This window comes from Petaurus breviceps, unplaced genomic scaffold (genome assembly GCF_028583685.1).
Source record: "Petaurus breviceps papuanus isolate PSGF00001 unplaced genomic scaffold, PetGlider_PUasm1.0 350, whole genome shotgun sequence".
NCBI lineage: Eukaryota > Metazoa > Chordata > Mammalia > Diprotodontia > Petauridae > Petaurus > Petaurus breviceps.
Genome location: NW_027186199.1, coordinates 902,634 through 925,913, shown reverse-complemented (window position 1 = coordinate 925,913; position 23,280 = coordinate 902,634). Strand labels below are relative to the sequence as shown.

General features: G+C 40.2%; 1 protein-coding gene across 9 annotated transcripts in view; it reads left to right on the top strand.

Annotated features, from left to right (window-relative positions):
* The window catches only part of MROH1 (maestro heat like repeat family member 1), a 183,653-nt gene that overhangs the window by 41,695 nt on the left and 118,678 nt on the right, over positions 1-23,280 (top strand). For 7 of the 9 annotated variants that reach the window (XM_069097030.1, XM_069097028.1, XM_069097034.1 and 4 more), the window contains 7 exons: positions 2,848-2,993; positions 9,425-9,556; positions 12,065-12,227; positions 18,656-18,754; positions 19,739-19,890; positions 20,661-20,801; positions 21,605-21,697. In XM_069097030.1, the coding sequence (XP_068953131.1) occupies positions 9,461-9,556; positions 12,065-12,227; positions 18,656-18,754; positions 19,739-19,890; positions 20,661-20,801; positions 21,605-21,697 (744 nt within the window). In that variant the 5' untranslated portion in view covers positions 2,848-2,993; positions 9,425-9,460. Of the gene's footprint in view, positions 1-2,847; positions 2,994-9,422; positions 9,557-12,064; positions 12,228-18,655; positions 18,755-19,738; positions 19,891-20,660; positions 20,802-21,604; positions 21,698-23,280 lie in introns of those variants that run through there. The other 2 variants (XM_069097031.1, XM_069097033.1) reach the window with 2 other exon arrangements.

The following is a 23,280-nucleotide window of genomic DNA, read 5'->3' as shown; positions in this document are numbered from 1 at the left end:
TCAAATCTTCCCCATCCCAGTGATTTTGAACCCTTAGAGGTTGTCATTCAAACCCCATTCTTCATCCCCAGCTGCTCATTCCTCTTACCCCTCCTTTACAATATCATACTCTTAACACTACCCACACCTTCCACTGTGCTCACTGGAATACTTGTTCCAGTGGCCACAAACTTGCTTTCATCTTAGATCTTTTCCTCTCCCACTCCTTCCATCTATTGGCTCTGAGACCTGGCTTCCCCTTGATGACACGTTCTTCGTGGCAGCCCTTTCTAGTTGCACTTTTACTTACTCCCCTTGGTTGAAGTAGGTTAGTTGGATTACTCCTTTCTTCCCATTGCCACTTCCAGGTTCTCCCTTTACCACCATCACTCAATAACTTCTCCTTTGAAGTTCACTCAACCTATATCTACCACCCATAAAATTCTGGTAGATTATATCTACTGACCTCTTGGATATTTCCTTTCCTTCCTCAATGAGTTCAGTGCTTGGCTCAATCTTCCTCTCCTCCCCAATTCCTGCCTCCATACTGGATGATTTCAACATATACATTGATACTTCCTTAAGCACCTTAACCACCTGCTTTCTCAACTTACTCATTTTTCATGACTTATTCCTCACCCCACCTCAGTCACGAACAATGATGGTTGTACCCTTGATCTTACCATCACCCACAATACTACACTTCCATGTTCATTGATTCCACCTCTCTCTCTGCCTTGCAATGCCAAATCTTGTTCTTTATCCATATACTGATCTCCAGTTCTTTGACCCCACTCCCACCCCCACAGTAATCTCCTAGGTCTCTAGGTGCGTTCCTCTCCCCATCTTGACCTCTTGGTGAACCAGTTTGACTATACTGTCCTCTTTTCTTGAATCCCTTGTCTTCTTACCCTATTGGTGATTTTGCCTGGTCAGCCTTGGATTACTCCTCCTATCCACTGCCTTTACTTCTATATACATGCTGCTGAACTAAGGTGGAGAAAATCAGGCAATTGTTCTGACCAGATTCACTACAAATTTATATCACATACCGTGTTTCCCCGATAATAAGACCTATCCCGAAAATAAGCCCTCCCCTTACTGTGTAAGATTCCTCTAAAATAAGCCCTCCCCCGAAAATAAGCCCTATTGAGATTGCTACTGTAGTGAAGGTGATCCCCTGCGCTACACGCTACATTATGGTACCCTCTGTATGCACCGTCCCCCCCCCCCCCCCCCCCCGGTGAAACGCACGCCGCACTCCGAGCTGCATCCAATCAGAGCTGCAGCAGTGAGCGCGTCATCCTGTTCTTTATTGAATTCATTATTGAATAAAGGTACATTTTTTTGTTCACATTTACCTGTTTATTAAAATTGCTGTCAATGCTCATTAAAATAAGCCCTCCCCTGAAAATAAGCCCTCTGGTGCTTTTCTGTCCAAAAAATTTAATAAGACAGTGTCTTATTATCAGGGAAACATGGTAGCAGTATTGTGTGATGATTAACTATGATATATTTGACTCGTCTTAACAGTGCAGTGCTCCTAGACAATTACAAGGGACTCATGATGGAAAATGCTATCCACATCCAGAGAAGGAAGTGATGGAGTCTAAATGCAGATCAAAGCATAGTATTTTCACTTTCTTTTTTGTGTGTTTTTTTTGTATTTTCTATTTCTTTCACAACACAACTAATGTGGAAATGTGTTTGATGTGATTGCACATGTATAATGTATTGGATTTCTTGTCTTTAGGAGGAGGGATGGAAGGAGAAAAATTTGGAAGTCAAAATCTTATAAAAAATGAATGTCAAAAACTATCTTTGCAAGTAATTGGGGAAAATAAAATGCTTTTTACATTAAAAAAAAACCCAGATTTATGTTACATACTCTTAATTGGGCCTTCATTGCAGCAAGGCAGTCTTTTTACACCTGTATAATTAACTCATATGCCATACAGCGGCTCTTCCACTTTTCATGTTATTCATGAGAAAAAATTGAAGACTCTATAAAATCACAAAATAAAGTATTGAATATAAAATAATTGAGTACAGTAATGTTTTGTTATAGATAGTAAGTACCCTGAAAAATCAATAAGAAGAGGACCATGATGGAAAGAGTTATTGGGATGGGTTTCCGTGAAAGAGTTTAAGAGGATTTAAATAGGTAGAATGGAAGGAAGAAGTCATTTCAGGAAGGGGAACAGCATGAGCAAAGGTGTAAAGGCTGGACTGAGCATAGTATGGAAGGTCTTGCATAATTACAGCAGAAATTTGGTAATAGAGAGTAGTGGAAGATCAGCTGGATTAGGTTGCATGGCTTCTGACTGGAACAAAAAATACATTAAGAAGTTGAGTGTTGGGGCGGCCAGGTAGCACAGCGAGTAAGAGCACCGGCTCCAGTGTTGAGAAGACCTGGAGATTGAATCCCGGGCTCAAACACTTAGCACCCACCCAGAAACACCTGGCCGTGTAGCCTTGAGCAAGTTACTTAACCCCAATTGCTTAGGGGCAGCCAGGTGGCTCAGCGAGTAAGAGCACCGGCTCCAGTGTTGGGATGACCTGGATCAAATCCGGGCTCAGATACTCAGCACCACACCCAGAAATAATAACTGGCCGTGTAACCTTGAGCAAGTTACTTAACCCCGATTGCTTTAAAAAAAAAAAAGTTGAGTGAAAGATGTATATAAGATGGATTGTAGCTAAGTAACAGAGAAGGCAGGGAGACTAAGTAAGAAGCTATAATAACAAAACTGTGGATTGTTAAGGGCCTTGGATTAGGATGGCTAGAAATTTTGAGGGCAAAATGGCTAGTGCATACAACTTTGTGTTCCTTGATTCATAAAGTCTGCTTGTTACTCTCTGTTTCAGAGCTTGCCACTACATTGATAGATGCAGTCAGAGACAAGGACCCTTTAGTGCAAGAGCAGCTTTGCAATTCTTTGTGTTACCTTGGAGAATCAAAACCTGAAGAAACTCTTGATGCCTGTGATGAGTATCTCCGGCAACATGAGAAGGTACTGTAGCCTTTAGCTTGTGATATGTGATCAAGGAAGTAGGTGTGGGAGAAGCTAGGCTTCTCAGTGCAAGGAAGAAAGATAATTTCCAGGGTCTGGTCTTGTCACTGCTGAGTTTTCTTCTATCATATCTTTACTTCAAAATAAATCTCCTTGTCGGTGCTGCCTCATTGACTTTACAGAAAGTTGGTTATATGTTCCTTTCTCTTATTGAGGCAGCTGCTATTCTCTGTGTATATTTATTTTCCCTATAGTTAATATCTTGCAATTCCAGTTCCTTACTTGATATAAAACATGATGCTTGGGAAAAGTGTTCCTAGGAGGGGTGAGGTGCTCTTTTCTGTTGTCCTTAAGCATCAGTGGAAGAATGTATCTTTACTTCTAAGCTACCTGAGGTAATACGGAAGCATTTTTGATTGCTATAAAAGATTTTGTGTGTCAACATTTTTTCCCCCTTTTCTCTTGTGTAAGTGTTTTTTTTTCCCCTCAAGTAACATGAGGACCTGAGCTAGTCACCCTTGTTAGATTCCCAGAAACAGGCAATGCTTCCCTTTGCTTTGAATCACTTTTATTGAATGGATGAAAAAGCATTAAGTGCTTACTATGGGCCAAGCATTGTACTGGAAATACAAATACAAAAAGCGAGAAAGACCTTGCCCTCAAAGAGCTTACGTATCCTAATGGGGAATGGGAACTACACTTATACTGCTGAATGAAGCTGGAATAAATCGCAAAACTATGCTGACTGGGCTCACTGTTATTTAATTTCAACAGGCCCCTTGCTGCAGCAAGGCAAACATCCTGTTCTTCCCTAAGTAATTTGTTACCCTACTCTCCACAGTAACCATTCCAGACTTTATCTCCTTAAAGCCTTCTACTGTACCCCTCCCTACCTTCTTAGCTGAAGATTTCATCTCATATTGAACTGAAAAAAAATTGAAAACATGACCATACCTTTTTCCGTCTTCTTCATTTATCACTCAGACATCTTCCCCTAATGTTTCCCTTTTCATTCCAGTGTCAGATGAAGAAATGACCCTTTTCCTGGTCAAGGCAAACTTCTCTCCATACATCTTTTATGCCATATAATCTTCTCTAGAAAATTGCCTGCATATCATCCTCATTCTCTTTAGTTTCTCCATATCTTCTGTTTACTTCCTGCTACCTATAAACATGTCCATATCTCACCTAGCCTAAAAAAATCCTTCATTCAATCCAATTCTACTAGCTATTTTCTGGTATCTCTCCTTATCCTGTCTAAACTCCTTGAGAAAACCATATAGCTTGCCTTTCTCCACCTACTTTCCCTCACTCTGACCTCTTGCCACATCATTCAATTGAAATTGCCATTTCCAAAGTTATTAATGATTTCTTTTTTTTTTCATTTTTCAAATGCTTTATTAACTTCTGATTTACATCATTCATTTCTACCAGATTTTGAGTTACAGATTTTCTCCCCATTTTTTCCCCTACCCTCCGCCCCAAAATAGCAGTCCCACAGGATATCCCTTCCTCCAATCTGCTCTCTCCCACATCTTCTCCCATACCCCCTTTGACTTTTCCAGTAGGGCATGGTGAATCTCTATGCCCCAGTACCTGTATATCTTCTTTCCCAATTACATATAAGATAGTATTAATAATAGTATATATATATATATATATTTTTTTTTTTTTAAACATTTGATTTTAAAACTTTGAATTCCAGATTGATTCCCTTCCTCCCTTGTCACCCACCCTTACTGGGAAGATAAGCAATTCAGTATAGGTTGTACATGTGTAGCTAATGCAAAACATTATCATAGTAGATATATTGTAAAAGACTGACTATATTTCCCTCCCTCCTATCCCACCTTCCACTTGTTCTATTCTCTACTTTGATCCCGTCTCTTTTCAAAAGTGGGTGCTTCCAGCTTCCCTCCCCCCCAGCCTGCCCTCCCTCCCATCATCCCCCCTCTCATCCCCTTCCCCCCATGCTCCTGTAGGGTGAGATACCCTATTTAGTGTGTATTTCATTCCCTCCCCAAGCCAGATTCAATGAGAATAAGGTTGACCCATTCCCTTTTGCCTTCCTATTCTTCCCCTCCATTGTAACCATTTTCCCTTGCCTCTTCTATATGAGATAGTTTACCCCATTCTGTCTCTCCCCATCTCCTCTCATTATATTCTTCTCTCACCTCTTAATTTCACCTTTTAAGTATCATCTCTTCCTATTAAATTGGTCCTGTGCCCTCTATCTATGTATAACCTGTAAACATATATACACACGTTCACATATGTATTCGTACGCCTGTATACCTTCTGATATAGACATATATGTGTGTGTATGTGTATATATATATATATATATATATATATATATATATATATAAAATTCTATTCCCTTCAACTATTTTCATACTGAGAAAAGTTTCATCAGTTACAATTATCTTTTTTCCATGTAGGACTGTTAATAGTTCAACTTCTTTGATAAGTTCCTTATGATTCCTTTTCCCTGTTTACCTTCTCATGCTTCTCTTGCTTCTTGTATCAGAATGTCAGATTTTCTATTCAACTCTGGTTTTTTCATCAAAAATGCTTGAAAGTCCTCTATTCCACTGAATGTCCGTATTTTCACCTGAAACATGATACTCGGTTTTGCTGGGTAGGTGACTCTTGGTTTTAATCCCAGCTCCTTTGCCCTCCGGAATATCATATTCCAAGCCCTTCGATCCCTCAGTATAGAAGCTGCCAGATCCTGAGTTATCTTGACTGTGTTTCCACAATATTCAAATTGTTTCTTCCTGGCTGCTTGTAATATTCTCTCCTTGATCTGGGAATTTTGGAACCTGGCTATAATATTCCTAGGAGTTTTCTTTTTGGGATCTTTTTCAGGAGGTGATGGGGGGATTCTTTCAACCTCTGTTTTGTCCTCTGTTTCTAAAACATCGGGGCATTTTACCTTGAGAATTTCTTGGAGGATGATTTCTAGGTTCTTTCTTTGATTATGGCTTTCAGGTAGTCCAATAATTTTTAAATTCTCTTTTTTAAATTAAAACCAGGTCAGTGGTTTTTCCCATGAGATATTTCACATTGCCTTCTATTCTTTCATTTGTTTGGATCTGTTTAACAGCATCTTGATTTCTCATAAATTCATTAGCTTCCATTTGCTCCAATCTAATTCTGAAGGAATGGTTCTCTTCAATGAGCTTTTGAGATTCTTTTTCCATCTGGCAAATTCAGCTTTTTAAGGCTTTCTTCTCCTCATTGCCTTTTTGAGCCTCTTTTGCCATTTGAATTAGTCTCTTTTTTAAGGTGTTATTTTCCTCAGTTCAGGCTGTTGACTCTCATTTCATAATTTTCTTGTATTGTATTAATGATTTCTTAATTTCCTGCAAAGACAAATCCAGTAACTGTGATGAACACAATTATAAAACACTTCACACAAAGTCTGATCTAAACAATTAGGAAAATATTAATTGCTCGTGAGTAGGCAGAGCCAGTATAATAAAAATTACAGTTCTACCTTAATTTACTTATTTAGTGCTATACCAATCAAGATACTAAAAAAATTGTAGAGCTAGAAAAAAATAAAAGCAAAATTCATCTGGAAGAACAAAAGGTCAAGAATATCATGGAAATCAATGAGAAAAAAATGTGAAGGAAAGTAGCTTAACAGTACCAGATCTTAAATTGTTTTACAGAGTGGTAATCATCAAAATAGCCTGGTGCTGGCTAAGAGATAGAGTAGTGGATTAGGTACGTAATACACAGTAGTGAATGACCATAATAATCTAGTGTTTGATAAACCCCAGAGTCCAAACTTTTAGGGCAAAAACTCACTATTTGATGAAACCTGGAAAGCAGTTTGGCAGAAACTAGGTATACCAACATCCCATGCTGTATACAATGATAAGGTCAAAATGAGTACATAAATGGTGATATCATAAGCAAGTTAGGGGAATATGGAATAGTTTACATGTCAGATCTATGGATAAATAATTTATGACCAGACAGCATCATGGAATGTAAAATGGATGGTTTTGATTACGTTAAGTTAAAAGTCTTGCATGCATACACACACACACTAATGTAGCCAAAATTAGAAGGAAAACAGAAAACTGGGAAAATTGTTTTTACAGCAAATTTCTCTAATAAAGGCCTCACTTCTCAAACATAGAAAATTGAATCAAATTTATAAGAATGTGAGTCATTGCCCAATTGATAAATGTTCAAAGGATATGAATAGGCAGTTTTCAGATGAAGAAATCAAAACTATAGTCACATAAAAAGTGTTCTAAATCACTATTGATTAGAGAAATGCAAATTAAAACAAATCTGAGGCACCACTTCACATCTATCAGATTGGCTAATATGACAGAAAAGGAAAATAACAAATGTTAGAGGGGATTGGGAAAATTGGGACACTGTACTGTTGGTAGATTTGTGAACTGATCCAACCATTCTGGAGAGCAATTTGGAATTATACCCAAGGGACTATAAAACTCTACATTCTTTGACCTAGCAATACAACTACAAGGTTTGTATCCCAAACAGATTTTTTAAAAGGACCTATATGTACAAAAATATAGGAGCTCTTTTTGTGAAGGCAAAGAATTGGAAATTGAGGGTATAGGGCAGCTAGGTGGCCTAGTGAATGGAGCACTGGCCCTGGAGTCAGGAAGATCTGAGTTCAAATCCTGCCTCAGACACTTAACACACACACACACACACACACACACACACACACACACACAGACAAACCTAGCCATGTGACTTTGGGCAAGTCACTTAACCCCAATTGCCCTCCAAAAAAGCAAAAAAAAAAAAGAAATTGAGGGTATACCCATCAATTTGGGAATGACTGAACAAGTTGTGGTATATGATTTTGATGGAATCCTATTATGCTGTTAAGAAATGACTTGCAGGAAGCTTTCAGAAAAACCTGGAAAGACTTGCATGAACTGATGCAAAGTGAAGTGAGCAGAACCAGGAGAGAACATCGTGCACAGTAATAATATTATATTAGTATCAGTTGGGAATGACTTCGTTATTCTCAGCAATACAGTGATCCAAGACAAAAAAGATTTATGATGGACTTACGATGAAGGGCATTCTATCTCTACAGAAAGAACCGATGAAATCTGAATGCAGGTTGAAGCATAATTTTTTTTTTTGCTTTATTTTGTGGGGCGGAAGGCATTTGGGATTAAGTGACTTGCGCAAGGTCACATGGCTAGTGTTAAGTGTCTGAGGCCGAATTTGAACTCAGGTCCTGCTGACTCCAGGGCCAGTGCTCTATTCACTGCACCACCTAGCTGCCCCAAACATAATGTTTTTTACTTTATTTTTTCATGGTTTTTTTTAAAATCTGTCTTTTCTTTCACATTATGACTAGTATGGAAATATGTTTTGCATAGTTAAAAAAAATTGCTTGCCTTTTCAAGGGGGAGTAGAGGAAGGAGGGAGGGAAGGAGAAAATTTGGAACTCAAAATTTTAAAAACTGAATGTTAAAAACTTTTTACATGTAATTGTATTAAAATAAAATATTTTCAGGGAAAAAAAAGGTGAGACCACAGGGGCAGAGGATATTTCCAACATTAAAAATGAGATATGAGGGTTGGAAAAAGCTTCTAGAGTGAAGAGGTTTATGTGGCATAGTAGAGAAAAGACTGCACAGATGAGTCAACAGTGTAGCCTGAAATGGCAAGCAGTATCCAAGAGAACCACTGGCTGTGATTATTGTGGCCAAAGTCTGCCTAATTCACTTTTGCTTTTTTTCTGCCTGAGTGAGTGTATCAGCAATGCCATATTCACAATGCCTATGGAAATTACAGATATGCTGATATAATTATCCATCACAAAATACATCAGGCTTGCCATATGGGGGAATAAGCTAGAAAATTTATTAAAATACCAAAAGACTGAGTCCCAAAACCAGAAAGTGAAAGCCATCAGAATAGTTATGACATTGGCACAGGTAGATAAAGTAGAAAGCACCCACATTCTCAAGCCTTTTAAAACAGAACAGGCTACCTCAGGCAAAGGTCCTCCTCTCCCCACTCACAGCAACCACCCAATGTCCAGGAAGTGTGCTCCCAGCAGCTCCGGCCCTTGGCAGCCCTCAGCAGGAGTCCTTAGCAGAAATTCTGCCTGACTCAAAAAGGGCTTCGCGCTGCTGCCGCCGCTGCCTCTGCTGCTGCTGCCGCCTTCGCCACCACTGCTAGCCATTGCAGGAACTCTAGTTTGGCTTCTGCTTCCTCTTGCTCCGCCCCTTCCTTTACGTCAGCAAGTCCAATGGGGCATGGAAGATCTTTAAATCCCATAACCCTTACAGTGAGAAGCCTTTGCCATGTGTCAAATGGATGTATAGGAATTCTTCAGTCTCCTTCCAGAACATTTCACTGAATAGTGGACCTCTCAGCTTAATTTGTGGAATGTTCTTTCTTCTTAGCTGGCATACCCATACCGAGTCATTATCCTGAAGGCCATGGAAACAATTGTGAAGAATAACATAGATGAGCTGGATCGGTGCACAGCCAAGATCGTTATTATTTTGGCCTCAAATGAAATGACCAAATCTAAGGTAAGAGCTGCAGGCACTAAGCAGTTTTTATATTCTTATTCACTTGCCTTGAAGAATGAACTGCTTATTTTACCAGTAAATTCTGTCTTTAGCTACAGTTCCTACATTAGCAAAAGCACCAAAATAATGAAAAAGTGTTTCTCTACTGTTTGCTTTCTCTGAGTTTAAGGGTATCCTCTGGAACAGAGGTATCAAATTATTCACCCCTCCCCCGCCCATGCATCCAGGCCCACATACTCCCCAGTGCTGGGAGGATTAGATTAAAATGTAATTGGGAAATGTTTAACAAAATAAATAAAAATACAATACAGCATAGATAATATTAATTTGTATTTTTAAAAATTAATGTATCACCTGAATTTGATCCCACTGCTCTAGAAGACCCAGGGGTATGTATTAATCCTCTTAAAGTACCTGAGTCCGGTCCAAACCCCGAGGTTTGGGTGCAGAATAAACTGAGTTTTTCAGGTGGGGAAACAAAGCCAGTGCATAGTATTTAATATTCCATAGGAGTCATAGTGGGAACCATTGCTCCTTGGAAGACTATACTTTGTCCATCAAACCCTATTCTCTACACAGTTTCTGGATCTCAGAGAAGGGGGTGTGAATTCAGGCATGCAGTGCTGTGGAGCACTTCAGGCATCTTGATATTTACTTCCTAACTTTTCAATTAACCTTTATATTAAATTCACCGTGGTATACTGTGGAAAGAGCTCTCATCAGGAGTTATAAGACTTAGTTTCTTATCTTGGCTATGTCACTGATTTACCTTGTTTCCTTATGTAAGTCATTTACCCTGCCTCGACCTCAGTTTCCCTGTTAATCAAATGAGGGTAATGGACTGCATGATCACTTGATCTTGTCTAACTCTGACATTCTGTGATTTCAGTGAATTCATTTGATCTGCAACAAGAGTGATGACGAGTGTGTTCTGGCACATAGTCAATCATTTGGTCACATGTTGATTTTTTTTTTTTTTTGCTTCTCCCTAGAAACTGTTTAGCTGATAGTTGCATGGGCACACCAGGGGTCTGTGAAACTATGTTTAATGATGCCTGTTCTTTATTCTTTACTTTCTCCAGACTCTTGAGAAACTGTAGTGTTTTTTTTTCTTTTAAATTTTATTGATAATCTTTTGCTTTTATATCACTTTCATTTCCAAATACATCCCTCTTATTTCCCTACCCAGCAAGTCATCCTTTATAACAAATATTTTTAAAGAAGAAAAAAAGATTTTGGAAAAAAAAAGTTAACATCAATTCAGTCTGACAGTTTAGCCCTCCACTTCTGCAAAAAAGAAGGGGGGGTAAATTTTCATAGAATCACAGAATGTGAGAGTTTGAAGTGACCTCAGTGGCCATCTAGTATGACCTATATATGCAAGGAATTCCCATTTTAACACACCTGACAAGTTGCTATTCAGCTTCTGCTTGAAGGACCTCCAAATTGGGGAAACCTACCACTCTGAAGGCAGCCCATGTCACTTTTGTACTGCTTTAATTTGGGGGCAGTTTTTGCTTAAGCCTAAATTTGTCTCTTTGCCATTTCTACCCATTATTCCTAATTTTGTCTTCTGGGACCAAACAGAACCAATCTAAGCCCTCCTATATATTGCAGCCTTTCAAATACTTGAAGACAGCTACTAAGTCTCCTGTCCTCCAGGCTAAACATCTGTTCTTTCAGCTGATCTTCATATGATATGGACTCAAATACCTTCATCACCCTGGTTGCCTTCTTCTAGACACTCTTCAGCTTATCAGTGTCTTTCTTAAATAAGGCATCCAGAATTGAACATGGTATCTGTTCTCCAGGGCCAGACTAAATTATAATTACAATGCATTCATGGTTGGGTTTTTTGTTGCTATTGCTCCTTTTCTTTACATTGTCAGAGTCACTATATATGTTGTTTTCCTGCTTTTACTTACTTCACTTTGCATTAATTCATATAAGTCTTCCAGAGTCCCTGAATTCTTCATAGTCATCATGTTTTATATTGCAGTGGTATTATGTTAACATACCACAGTTTAGCCATTCCCTATTTGATAGACACTTAACTTTGTTTTCAATTCTTTGTTATATCATAAAAGTACTTCTGTGCATATGGAACTTTTCTTGTTGTCTTTGTTCACCTTGGGGCACATATCTTTGGGTGAAAAGTGACATTTTTGCTGCTTTTTTAGTATAATTCCAAATTGCTTTCTGGGATGATTATACTAATTAATAGCTCTATCAACAGTGTATTGCTGTGAAGACCTTAATTTTCCATGACATTTAGGTTGGCTCTTGGTTATGGTGGGGAGCACAGAAACTTGAATCTCATCTCTCTCCCCCACCTTACACTGAGGTACTAATGTATCTTAGGCATGGGGGTCTCCCTATTGGTTTAAGAACTGCTTCTCTTTTTACCTCTTGATGGTTTTTAGTGATATTTAGATCTGATTCGCCTTTCCTGAATGTAACTGTTAGAATGGTTGGTAATATCTTTTATATCTATTCACTGTGATCTAGGAATTAATCCTGGATTGGCAGCAGGCTGCAAGCAGCGTCCTTGTAGCTGTGGGGAAACGGTTTATCAACAAAGTGATGGAAGAGGTTTTGACCAAATTTCAGCCAGGGATCCTGCCTCATTATTTTGTCATGCAGACATTTGCAAACCTCTCCATCACCAATGGTAGGTTCCAGTTATGTTCTCCTTCCTCTTACTCCTGCCCCTAGATTAACAAAAGTAGCCTTATGCTGTGGTGGCTAAAATACTGAATATGTAGTCATGAAGATTAGGGCTAGAACCCTTTACCCAACACTCACTAGCTGGGTTACCATGGCAAAGTCATTTTACTTCAATGAGCCTCAGTTTTCTCACCTGCAAAATGGCAGTAGTAAGGCCTGTAGAACCTGCCTCTGAGGGTTGTTGTGAGGCTCAAATGAGATAAGGTATGCAAAGTATTTTTAAAAGCTTAAAATGCTATATAAATGTCAGTTATTAATATTACAGTTGTTAAAGAGCCTACAGCTGGCAGTCAGGAGCCCAGGCTTTCTAATCACAGTGTGCCCACTGACTCACAATGTGTCCTTAGGCAAGTCCTTAATTGTTCTTGGTTTCAGTTACCTACTAGCCACATAATATCTGCTCTACCTACCTAATTGTGTTGTAATGATGATTAACTGAAATTGTATATGTAAAAGTGTAAAGTACTTTGTTTGTGGTGGTATACCTTTTAAAGAAACTCAGAGTCCGGTTCTAAGAAGCAAGACTTTTGGGGCGGCCAAGTGGCTCATTGAGTAAGAGCACCGGCCCCAGAGTTGGGATGACCTGGGATTGAATCTGGGCTCTGATACTTAGCACCACACCCAGAAATAACTGGCCATGTAACCTTGAGTAAGTTACTTAACCCCAGTTGTTTTAAAAAAAAAAAAAAAGCAAGGCTTTGAGTTGTTTTGGAATAGGGTTACATAAAGGCCATCTTATTTATGCTTGTGGGAAGAGGAGCACTGAGACTTCATAGCTGGTATGATTCTAGCACAGACCCACAACCTCCCCAGTGATTGAAAAACCCAGGGTTCAGTCAACCCTACAGAGCACAGCAGATCATCACAGTCAAGTCCAGGTGATCTTCATGTCCTCTTACCCCATCCTTGGCTACTGTGTTTCTGTATAGAGGGCACTTGTGAGTTTGATACAAACTTCCTTATATGACTTGAGGAAGAAGGTTTTGTGCCATGTTCTCTCTTTTTTTTTTTTTTTTTTGCCTTTTGGAGGGCAATTGGGGTTAAGTAACTCGCCCAAGATTACACTGCTAATTTTTCATGTTCTCTTAAGTAGTATTTAACCCACAGCTCTTGTTTCCTGATTACCCACTGTAGTGAAAGCCCAGGACCCTCCAGGAGACACAAAAGAAAACAAGCCACTGGCCTTGAACTTACATTTTATTTTATTATGGTGGACACAGGCTATACCCACTGAGAATGAGTGAGTGATATGGTGCAAAAAATGGACCCATGAGGCCTGAATTGTAATCCTACCTCAGGCATTAGTTATTTACCCGAGACTGCAAAGAGTGGTAGAACCAGGGGCATATGGGCTAATGCCACTAATGACACCAAGTATTTGTCACCTACTGTGTGCCAAGCAGTGTGCTAGATACCAGGGATACATATACAAGTAATTAGTAATCCCTCCCTACAATAATCTCATATTCTAATGGAAGAAATAGCGAGGACATATATCAGTATATACAGAATAAATACAGAGAGAATGAATACAAAGTAATTAAATTCAAGGAAGTTTGAGAAGACAGGGCTATATACATAAAAGAGAACAGTCAAGAAATGTGTCATGTTGAAGGTTGTGCTTGAGTTGTGACTTGAAGGAAGAGACATTCTGTAAGGTGGAAGTGAGGAGAGAATAGTCTAGGCACAAGAGCTAGCAAGTGTAAAGGCCAGAGAGGAGTTAGGGTGTCATAAGGGATGTACAAAAGGCTCGTCTGACTGGATCACAGTGGAGGGTGAATAATGTATGTTGAGTCTGGAAAGATAGATTAGGGCAAGGTGGCAAAGGGCATTAAAAACTAAATAGGGACATTTCTAGAGACGAAAGGGAGCCACTTGAGCTAATTGAGTAGATGAATGATAGGATTAGATTTAAGGAAAATAATTTTGGTAACAGTATGGAAGAAGGACTGAAAAGTGGAGAGACTTGAGTCAGGGGAACTAATGAGGAGACAATTGCAATAGTTTAGTCAAGAGGACATGAGTGCTTGATCTAAGGTGGTAAATACATGGGTAGCAAGGAGTCAGATTTGAGAAGTGTTGTGGAGATAGAAATAGTAAGATTTGACAACTTTTTGGATACATGATATAAGAAAGAAAGTGGAGTTAAGGTCACCAATATTATGAACTCTAGGGACTTGAGGGTGGTGCTTTTGAAGTTTGGAAGAGGGGAAAATTTTGGGGGAAACATGATGAGTTCAGTTTTGAACATGTTGAGTTTGAGATTTCTCCCAGACATTAAATTTGAAATGCCCAATATATAAATGATGATGTGAGATTGAAGCTCAGGGTAGAGTCAGGGTCTGGATATATAGATTTCAGAGTCATCTGTATAAAAATGATGATTGTGCCTATGGAAGTTGATAAGTTCATTAAGAGTGAGAAAGTAGGGGTGGCCAGGTAGCACAGTGAGTAAGAGCACCGGCCCCAGAGTCGAAATGACCTGGGATTGAATCTGGGCTCAGACACTCAGCACCCACCCAGAAACACCTGGCCTGTGTAACCTTGAGCAAATTCCTTAACCCCAATTGCTTAGGGGTGGCCAGGTGGCACAGTGAGTAAGAGCACCGGCCCCAGAGTCGGGATGACCTGGGATTGAATCTGGGCTCTGACACTTAGCACCACACCCAGAAATAACTGGCCGTGTAACCTTGAGCAAGTTACTTAACCCTAATTGCTTTTAAAAAAAGAGTGAGAAAGTATAGAAGGAAAAGAATAAGGAGTCTAAGACAAATCCTTGAGGAGCATCCAGGGACTGTGAACTGAATCATGAATCAGCAAAGAAGACTGAGAAGGAGTAGTTAGATAGGAAGAGAGCTAGTCAAGAAAAATTGTCATAAAAACCACAGGGAGGAGAGACTATAAAGGAGGTGATCAGCATTGTCACATGCAGCAGTTAGGTCTAGAGGTATGACTGAAAAAAACTATCAGAATTAGCGGTTAAGACGTTATTTCTAACTTTGGAGAAAGCAGTGTCAGTAAAATGATGAAATTAGAAGCTTGATTGCCAAAGGTTGGGGAGTGAGTGAGAAAAGAGGAAGTAAAGACAGAAAGTATACGTAGCTTTTTCTGGGAGTTTGAGAAAGGAAAGAGAGATGGAAGACAATGATTGGAGGGGATGATAAGATCCAGAGAAATTTGTTTTATATTTTTGTTGTTTTAAGGAATAGGGAAAATTGGTATTTTTTGAAGGTAGTAGGGAAGGAGCCAGAAAATAGGGAGAGCTTAACACTAGAAAAACTGGGTACATCAATTGACACAAAATTTTTATTATAAGTTCACTTTAAAATAATTTTTATCCATATTTTATGGGTAAAGAGATATGGTCAGAGGGTGAAGCCAAGATAGTGGAGAAAAGTCAGGGATTCACCTCACCTGCCCAAATTCCCTTCCAAACAACTTTGAATAACATCTCAAAACAAATTCTGTAGCCACAGAACCCACAAAAGAACAGAGTGAGAGCAGAGTGAAGTCCAGCATAGACTGTGCCAGCACAAGCCTCACTCAAGCAAATCAGCAGCAGGTCTTGGTGGCAATTGAATCAGTGGCAGCAGCAGCTCCTTCTGCAGCTCTCAGTTCACAAATTGTAAGGGGGTCAGACAACTGTTCAGAAGGAGATTACAGGTGTCACTTTACTGGCACTAGGTGCAGGACGTTGTCACATTACCCACACTCAGATCCAGGGCACAGACCTAGGTCATAGTCTCAAGGCAGAGGGGAGCACTAGTATGCCAGAGTTTTCAGCTGTGTGGTAGTGTAACAGCAAGCACCCCAAGCATGCTCAGGGTGGCTGCCCATACAGGTTCTTGGATCTGCTTTGTTAAAGGAAAGCAACTCAAAATGGGTTAACAAGCTTACTTTAATCAGTCAGACATATATCGTTTACCTTGGTCAGGGGAAAAAGGTCAGCACCCCGAACTTCAAAGTATACAGGCAGAATTATCAAGACAGAAACAGATCAAGTAAACAGCTTTCCAAATTGTCCAGCCATTACATCCATATCAAATCAGCATCTGGCTTTCAACATCTGGGTTTTTCAAAGCCGGGGCGGGGGGGGGAGCTTTGGACAACGGCTTCCCAGAATCCATATCAAATCACAGAACACTTCTCAAAGTGAGCCCCCAAAACAAAGCCTCACATCAGGGCTTATATAGCCTTCTCCTGGTTCAGAGAATGTAACAACTTTATTGACCCACTGGCCAATCAAAAAGTATCTACTGAAAAACAAGCCTCCCACGCCAGGCTTCAGGTGCACTCCAGCCTAGGGGCAGGGAAGATCTTCCAAATTTGCATTCCCATTACAGGTAGCCAGGACCCTGTTCACAGTTTCAGGACTGAAAAGAGTGCTTGTGATCATTCACAGATAAGAACACAGGGCAGGACAGCAGTGAGCACACCTCTCCTTAGATCATGCCACTTGGAAGAACTGAAAGCTTACAAACTCCCGGAGCTAGTTCTGAAAACAGCTGCACAAAATCCCTGAAATTTGGGACAGTACCCCCTCCACCCTGGGAGCAGAGCTCAACTTAATACAAAAAAAAGAAAAAGTCAAAAAATAGGCTGGAAAAAAACGAGCAAGAACCAAAAAAAATCCTGACCATAGAAAGTTAGTCTGGTAACAGGGAAGATCAAAACACAAACTAAAAAGAAGACAACAGTCAAAACTGCTACATCCAAAGCCTCAGAGAAAAATGTGAATTGGTCTCACATCCAATAAGAATTCCTGGAAGTGCTCAAAAAAGATTTAAAAAAATGAAATAAGGTGGGTAAAAAATTAGGAAAAAAATTACAGTGATGAAAAAAAATTAGGAAAAAAAGTCATTGGCTGGATAAAGCAGACACAAAAAAGTACTGAAGAAAATAGCACCTTAAAAAACAGAACAATCAAATGGTAAAAGAAGTAAAAATATCCAGTGAGGAGAAGAAAAAAAAGATATGCAAAAATTCGCCAAAGAAAAGAACACCTTAAAAAGTAGAATTGGCCAGGTGGAAAGAAAGAAAAGGTTTGGTGTAGCTTCTGTGGGGAGATTGATCGGGAATCAATTAGGAAGGAACAGAAGCACTTACTTGCTGCAGGGAGGACCCAGGTGTAGTTGGAGAGCTTATGTGTATCCATTAGTACAGTCGTGTTCCTTTTTTCAGTTTGGTCCAGCAGTACTGATACCCGAGTTCTGTTTCATGTATCTTTTTGTATTTCTCTGAGGGAGTTGACAGAGTTTACTCTACCATATCCAAAAGAAGCACAGTCAGAGAGAGGTAGAAGTCAAGACACTAATTTTACAACTGAAGTAACAAAGGGAGAGATTATAAGACTGATTTTTATAAAATGGAACCAATAATACTTGTATTACCTACATGGGTGATTGCTGGGAGGAAAGTGATTATAGAATTTACTAGTGGCACAGTCTGGGTTAGAACCCAAGTCTCCTGAATCCCAGTTCTTCATCGGTTTTTCACTGTGCTACACAACTTCATACCTTTCCAGCTGCTCAGGGGAAATCAATTGTGTTTCTGCCAAGTTTGCTAATGCTAAAGAGCTCCTGTGGTCTCTTATATAACACCTTGCCATTCCTACAGTATTGGAGTTTGATGGTCCAAGGGAGGTATCCTTAGAGTGCTTTTCGTTAGCAGCCCATGGTGGGGGCAGCCTTTGTGAAAGACCATTTGCCCAGTTAGTTCCACTTTGGCACTGGGTGATGTGAGGCTCACTGGTTATGCATATTACTTCTGCAGGAAGGAGCTCTTCTGCATTCTGTGATCATCTCAACTCTAGGTGGTAGCTGCTGTATGACTAAATGCAGCATCTCCTTATGGGGTTACCAGGGCCCAAGTATATTCTTGTGTAGCCATCTTACAGATTAAGACAAATCAAATTGTGTGGACCTTCCCCCTTGAACTTTCCCCCCTCTCCAAACAGTTTTATATAGGTGAGAGACATGACTTTAAGTAAAGATGGATACGATTAATGTCTCTGGGGAAAAAGAAGTCATAAGAGGGAAGCTTGAATAAAGGGAGGTGCGTACTTTGGTAGAGTGAGTTATGGCTAATTATTTATCATCATCTTCAAGCTTTTTTTCAGGACCTTGTGGCAGAATGCCATCTCTTACTCCTCTCTTCACTGCCTAGGAGGGACTTTTAGAATGGGTTTTTGGGGACCATGGTCCTTATTTTCACCTGTCTTTTCTCTTATGAACACTCTACATTAGATGCAGTCAAAATACATAACAAGTGTCTCCCTGTAATCCCTGGAATGGGTTGTTGTTTCATGGCTAGAAATGACAGGATGAATGTAGAAAGACAAAATGATCTGCACTTTGTTTTTCTTTCTTATAGTATTTGGCATGGTGCCCTTTTTAAATTCCATTCTGACGACAATGTTACCAATGCTAAACCTGGCCCGGCAAGACCAGATGAAGTCTGTATTTTGCTTTGGTAAGAATTGGCCCTCTGTGGACTTTTGGTTTTTTTTTCCCATCTCAGTTTGCAAGCAGAGCAGGGATTCTGGAACAGCTATTCTTTGACAAGCTGCTGGCCTGCAGTTAACTGTGAGCCCATATAAGTAGCAGCCCAGCCTCTGGGGAGAGAGGGCCTAGGGTAGAGAAAAGAGCAGGTTAGAACCCAGCTCTCTCACCTGTGATCTTAAACCCCTTCCCTTAGGGCAAAGGAAGGCAAATAGGCACCTTTGACACAGGGATCTTTGGCCCTAGTAGTTTAGAAAGTACATGTGACAATTGCTAGTGAGCAGGTAAGTCCCTCTCAGGAGGCTTCATTTTTCTTGGCCTCAAGCATCTGACCCATTGAGAGTAAGATCTGGTTCTTACTGCCAGAGACAGCCCAGAAAGGGCATTTTATTTTATTTTATTTATTAAATTTTTTTTTTTTTAAGCAATTGGGGTTAAGTAACTTGCTCAAGGTTACACGGCCAGTTATTTCTGGGTGTGGTGCTATCTGAGCCCGGATTTGATCCAGGTCATCCCGACTCTGGGGCCGATGCTCTTACTCACTGCACCACCTGGCCACCCCTGGAAAGGGCATTTTATTTCAGTTGTGCCATCACCTTCTATTTCCTGCTCCGTATCCCCTTAGTTCAGAGAAAACCCAATAATTCAGTTGAACAATCATCTACGCTAGATATAGCATATACAAAGTTGAAAGATGTCACAGTTCCTACCCTTAAGGAGTTTAGATTCTAATAATATTCATGAAGGCGGTGGCATATTAATGAGTCCTTGAAGAAAGAAGATTTCATTATATAGAGACAAAGAGTGAGTAGTACATTCTAGTAGCAATTGACCCTCAGAAGTTGGTACTCACTTGCCAGGCAGTTTGTAGATTGATTTTGAAGTGATGATAGTAATACTGATGCTATCTGAGAATCAGAAAGCAGATATTCATTTGGGACTATTTGTACCACAGCTCTGCAGCACTTCAGTGACAGCATCCTGGAATACCTAGCCAATCTGGATCAAGCTCCAGACCCCACTGTCCGGAAGGACACATTTTCCGCTGAGATCTTCAGTGCTTATGATGTGCTTTTCAACCACTGGCTACAGAGCCGGGAAGCAAAGGTAAAGAATTTGGGCTGCTTCATAACTACTCACTCCTGAGATGTTTTTATTAAATAGTAACTGCATGACTAGTGCTATCCACTTGGTATTTTTAAGCACCTTGAGAGGAAAAATTGTATTTTAAATTTCTTTGTATTCTCCCTTCACCCAAACCTTCCAAACCAAGATCTTTATCATATAGGTGCTCAGTAAAAGTCCGTGTTGAATAAGGTGATAGGTTTAAAATGGAATCCTTTGCAGAGGAAAGACATAGGGTTTTGATCAGGGGTACATTACAGCCCTGTCCAGGTAACTTCCTTATGTTTTTTGGTTGTTTTTTTTTGAGCTAGACTATTAATCCAGGCTTGGTGTTAAAATGCATTACAGGTGTTGACATTCCTTTCCCATGCTGTTGCTCATACCCTTAAATCTCAAGATGCTGTTTGACAGGGTAAGCCATAGTGGTGTGTCTAGCCCAGACCCAGCTCCACTTCCTCTTCTTTGCTGAAGGTTTTCTGGACCACCCTAGCCCACAGGGATCTCTTACCTGAATGTGATTTCACTTAGTCTCAGTAGCCCTCAGGGATAGACTCCTGTGCTGCCTTATTATTCCCTGTGTATCCACATCTGTCTTCCCACTAGACCACAAGCTGAAGCTAAATGAGAGCAGATTCTATGGTTTCTTATGCCCCGTATGGCCTGTATATTGCTTTACACATAATTAAGACTTGATTAGTATTCTCCAGCTAGTGATACCTGGTTGGGATGAACACTGGCTTTTCTTTTTCCAGCTTCGACTGGCTGTGGTTGAGGCACTAGGGCCCATGAGTCACCTGTTGCCTAGTGAGAAGCTAGAGGAACAGCTGCCGAGGCTCATCCCAGGAATCATTGCCCTCTATAAGAAGCATGCTGAGACCTTTTATGTGTCCAAGGTAAGCCACTGGGCTCAAGGCCCTCAACCAGGGCTAGCACTTCATTGTGGATATATCCAGAGAGCTGAGTCCTTCAGATATTGGCCCGTATCACTGGGCACATATATGTATATGTACCTGCTAAGCACACACAGCTATTGGACTCTTCCAAAAGAGCTTGCCTTTATTTAAAGATCAAAGGGGTTTATTGTGAAACTATAAGTTGTATAGTAGGAAAAAATTTTTGATAGGCTAGTGGTTGTTAAAGCTTCTTCCCTGGAGGCTTTTAAAAATAGAAAGTAAAAATGATCCCCTTAATGTAACCTTACTTACCTAGATTTGGGTATGCCAGGTTTCTTTTAGGTCTCTTGCCAGAACCCCTTATAGGTTCTTAGCCTGTTTGGGGATCTGGTCTGAATCAGACCCTTCCTGACCCATTGTAGTGACTTATAACATCAGGTTGGGATCTGGAACCACTTAGTTTCACTCTCATTAGATGCTTTCTGTCCTGGAAACTAACCTACCCAACTGAAACAAGCCTTCTGTAGCAGCTTTGCATCCCTGAGACCCTGTGGATCTGGACTTGCAATTCCGAGGTTATTTTGGGATATGTGATGGGGCAAGAGGCTCTGTAGTAGGCCACTGCCGTTTCTTTGGCACTGAACTGGACAGGAAGAAGGGTGCTCTTCTTGAGTTGATCCTTGGATAGGTTTGTGTTGTCGGGAGAATACAGGTTTGGTTTCCTGCCCCCATCCCTGCCAAAAGATTGTATCTTTAACCTCCTGACTGACTATCCATTTTTATCCTTCCCACTACATGAACAGAGTCTTGGGCAGATTCTTGAAGCTTCTGTGAACATGGGGAGCCGCACGTTGGAGGTGCAAGTTGATACACTTCTGGCTGCTTTGCACCCCCAGGTAAGACTGTTTGGTCACACGATCAGAAGAGGGGATAAGAAAAGGGAGAGAATGGAGAGGATGCTTCCTATATACAAGGGATTAGAACTGTGTCTGGCCCGTGCTATTTCCTCAGGCTAGGAAAAAAGAGTCTTTAGTTTTGATGCTGACCTGGAACATTGGACCAAAGACTTGTGGAAAAAAATGGGGCTGCTGACTAAGAACCTCTTCTTGTCTGCCTTTGAGTAAGTAGGGACCAGGAGGAAGGGAATATTTTTAAATTGCTATACATTTAGCTATGGGTGTACCTTATGGAAAATTTTGGACAGTTCCTTAGAACTCCCTCTGGCCTCCAAACTTCCTTCCTCCAGCTTTGAGTGTGAGTTTGGAAGCAGATGGCCCCATTGCAATGGAGTTGATTTGGAGTTTTTGGTTAAGAGAGTTTGCTTTTATTCAGGTGACTCCACAGAGAAAGGATACTTCTTGGAATGAAGTCTTTAGTGTCCATTGTAACCATAAAGAATAGTTCTCATTATTATGTTATGTTAATTATTTAGATTGTAAGTGGTCTTGGAGGCTATATACTCCTTCTTTTCTCCCACTCTAGAAATATACTTTATAATCTCCCTGACAGAAGGCTATCCAGCTTCTGCTTAGATGCTGCTGGTGATAGAGAATACTCATTTACTCATGAGGCAGTCCATTTATTCAGTTATCAAACATATATTGGGCAGTTCCTTTGTATGAAAGCTCTAACGGAGATACAAAAATGAATAAAACAGGGTCCTTATTTTCAAGAATGGACTCAGGATCTAAAGGAAACTGCTTTATATAACCATCCCCCAAGATTAAGATTTATTTGATCATTATTAAACCTACACCCTAGAACTCATGAAGTGGTGGCTTCTTCTGTTTCTCTTCTTTGGCTCCTGGGTTTTCTGGTTCTCTCTCAGATTCTCCTGTCTTCAGTGTGGAAATGAACCAGATCAACTGACAGGATTAACTGAATTTGCTATGAAGCCAGATTTTTTATAGTCTCTCCATCTCACTGTCTTTTTTGTCTCACATGAACTCACATACACGAGGCTTATTTCTGTGGTAGCCTTGTGCCCTCCTGGCACTTACTCTTTATGTCATTGTTGACCTGTTTAGAAATCTGGGCACCAGAGTACAAATACCTTAGCCCAGGGGACTCTGCACTTCAGCAGGACTCTCTAGGAAAATCACTGGTAAATTGTAGTCCTGCTCTGGAGTTCTGAAGATTGAGGGAAGTGGAGCCTGTGAGAACTTTTCCTATCCTCAAATTCCTTAGGGTAATGGGAATAAAATTAGAAGAAATGATTAGGAGTTGCAGAGGCAGATTTTTGTTTCATGTAAGGAAAATATTCCAAATAATTAGAGGTATCTGAAAGTGAAATAAGCTATCTTAGAAGGCAGTGCATCCCCATCACTGAAGTTCTTCCATCAGAGGCTAAATGGCCACTTGATTGAGGATATTTTAGAGAGGATTCCTTTTCTGGTACAGGTTAGACTTGATGCCCTATGAAACTTTTTCCTCTGGAAAGAAGGAAACAAGCATTTGTTAAGTGTTCACTATATACCAG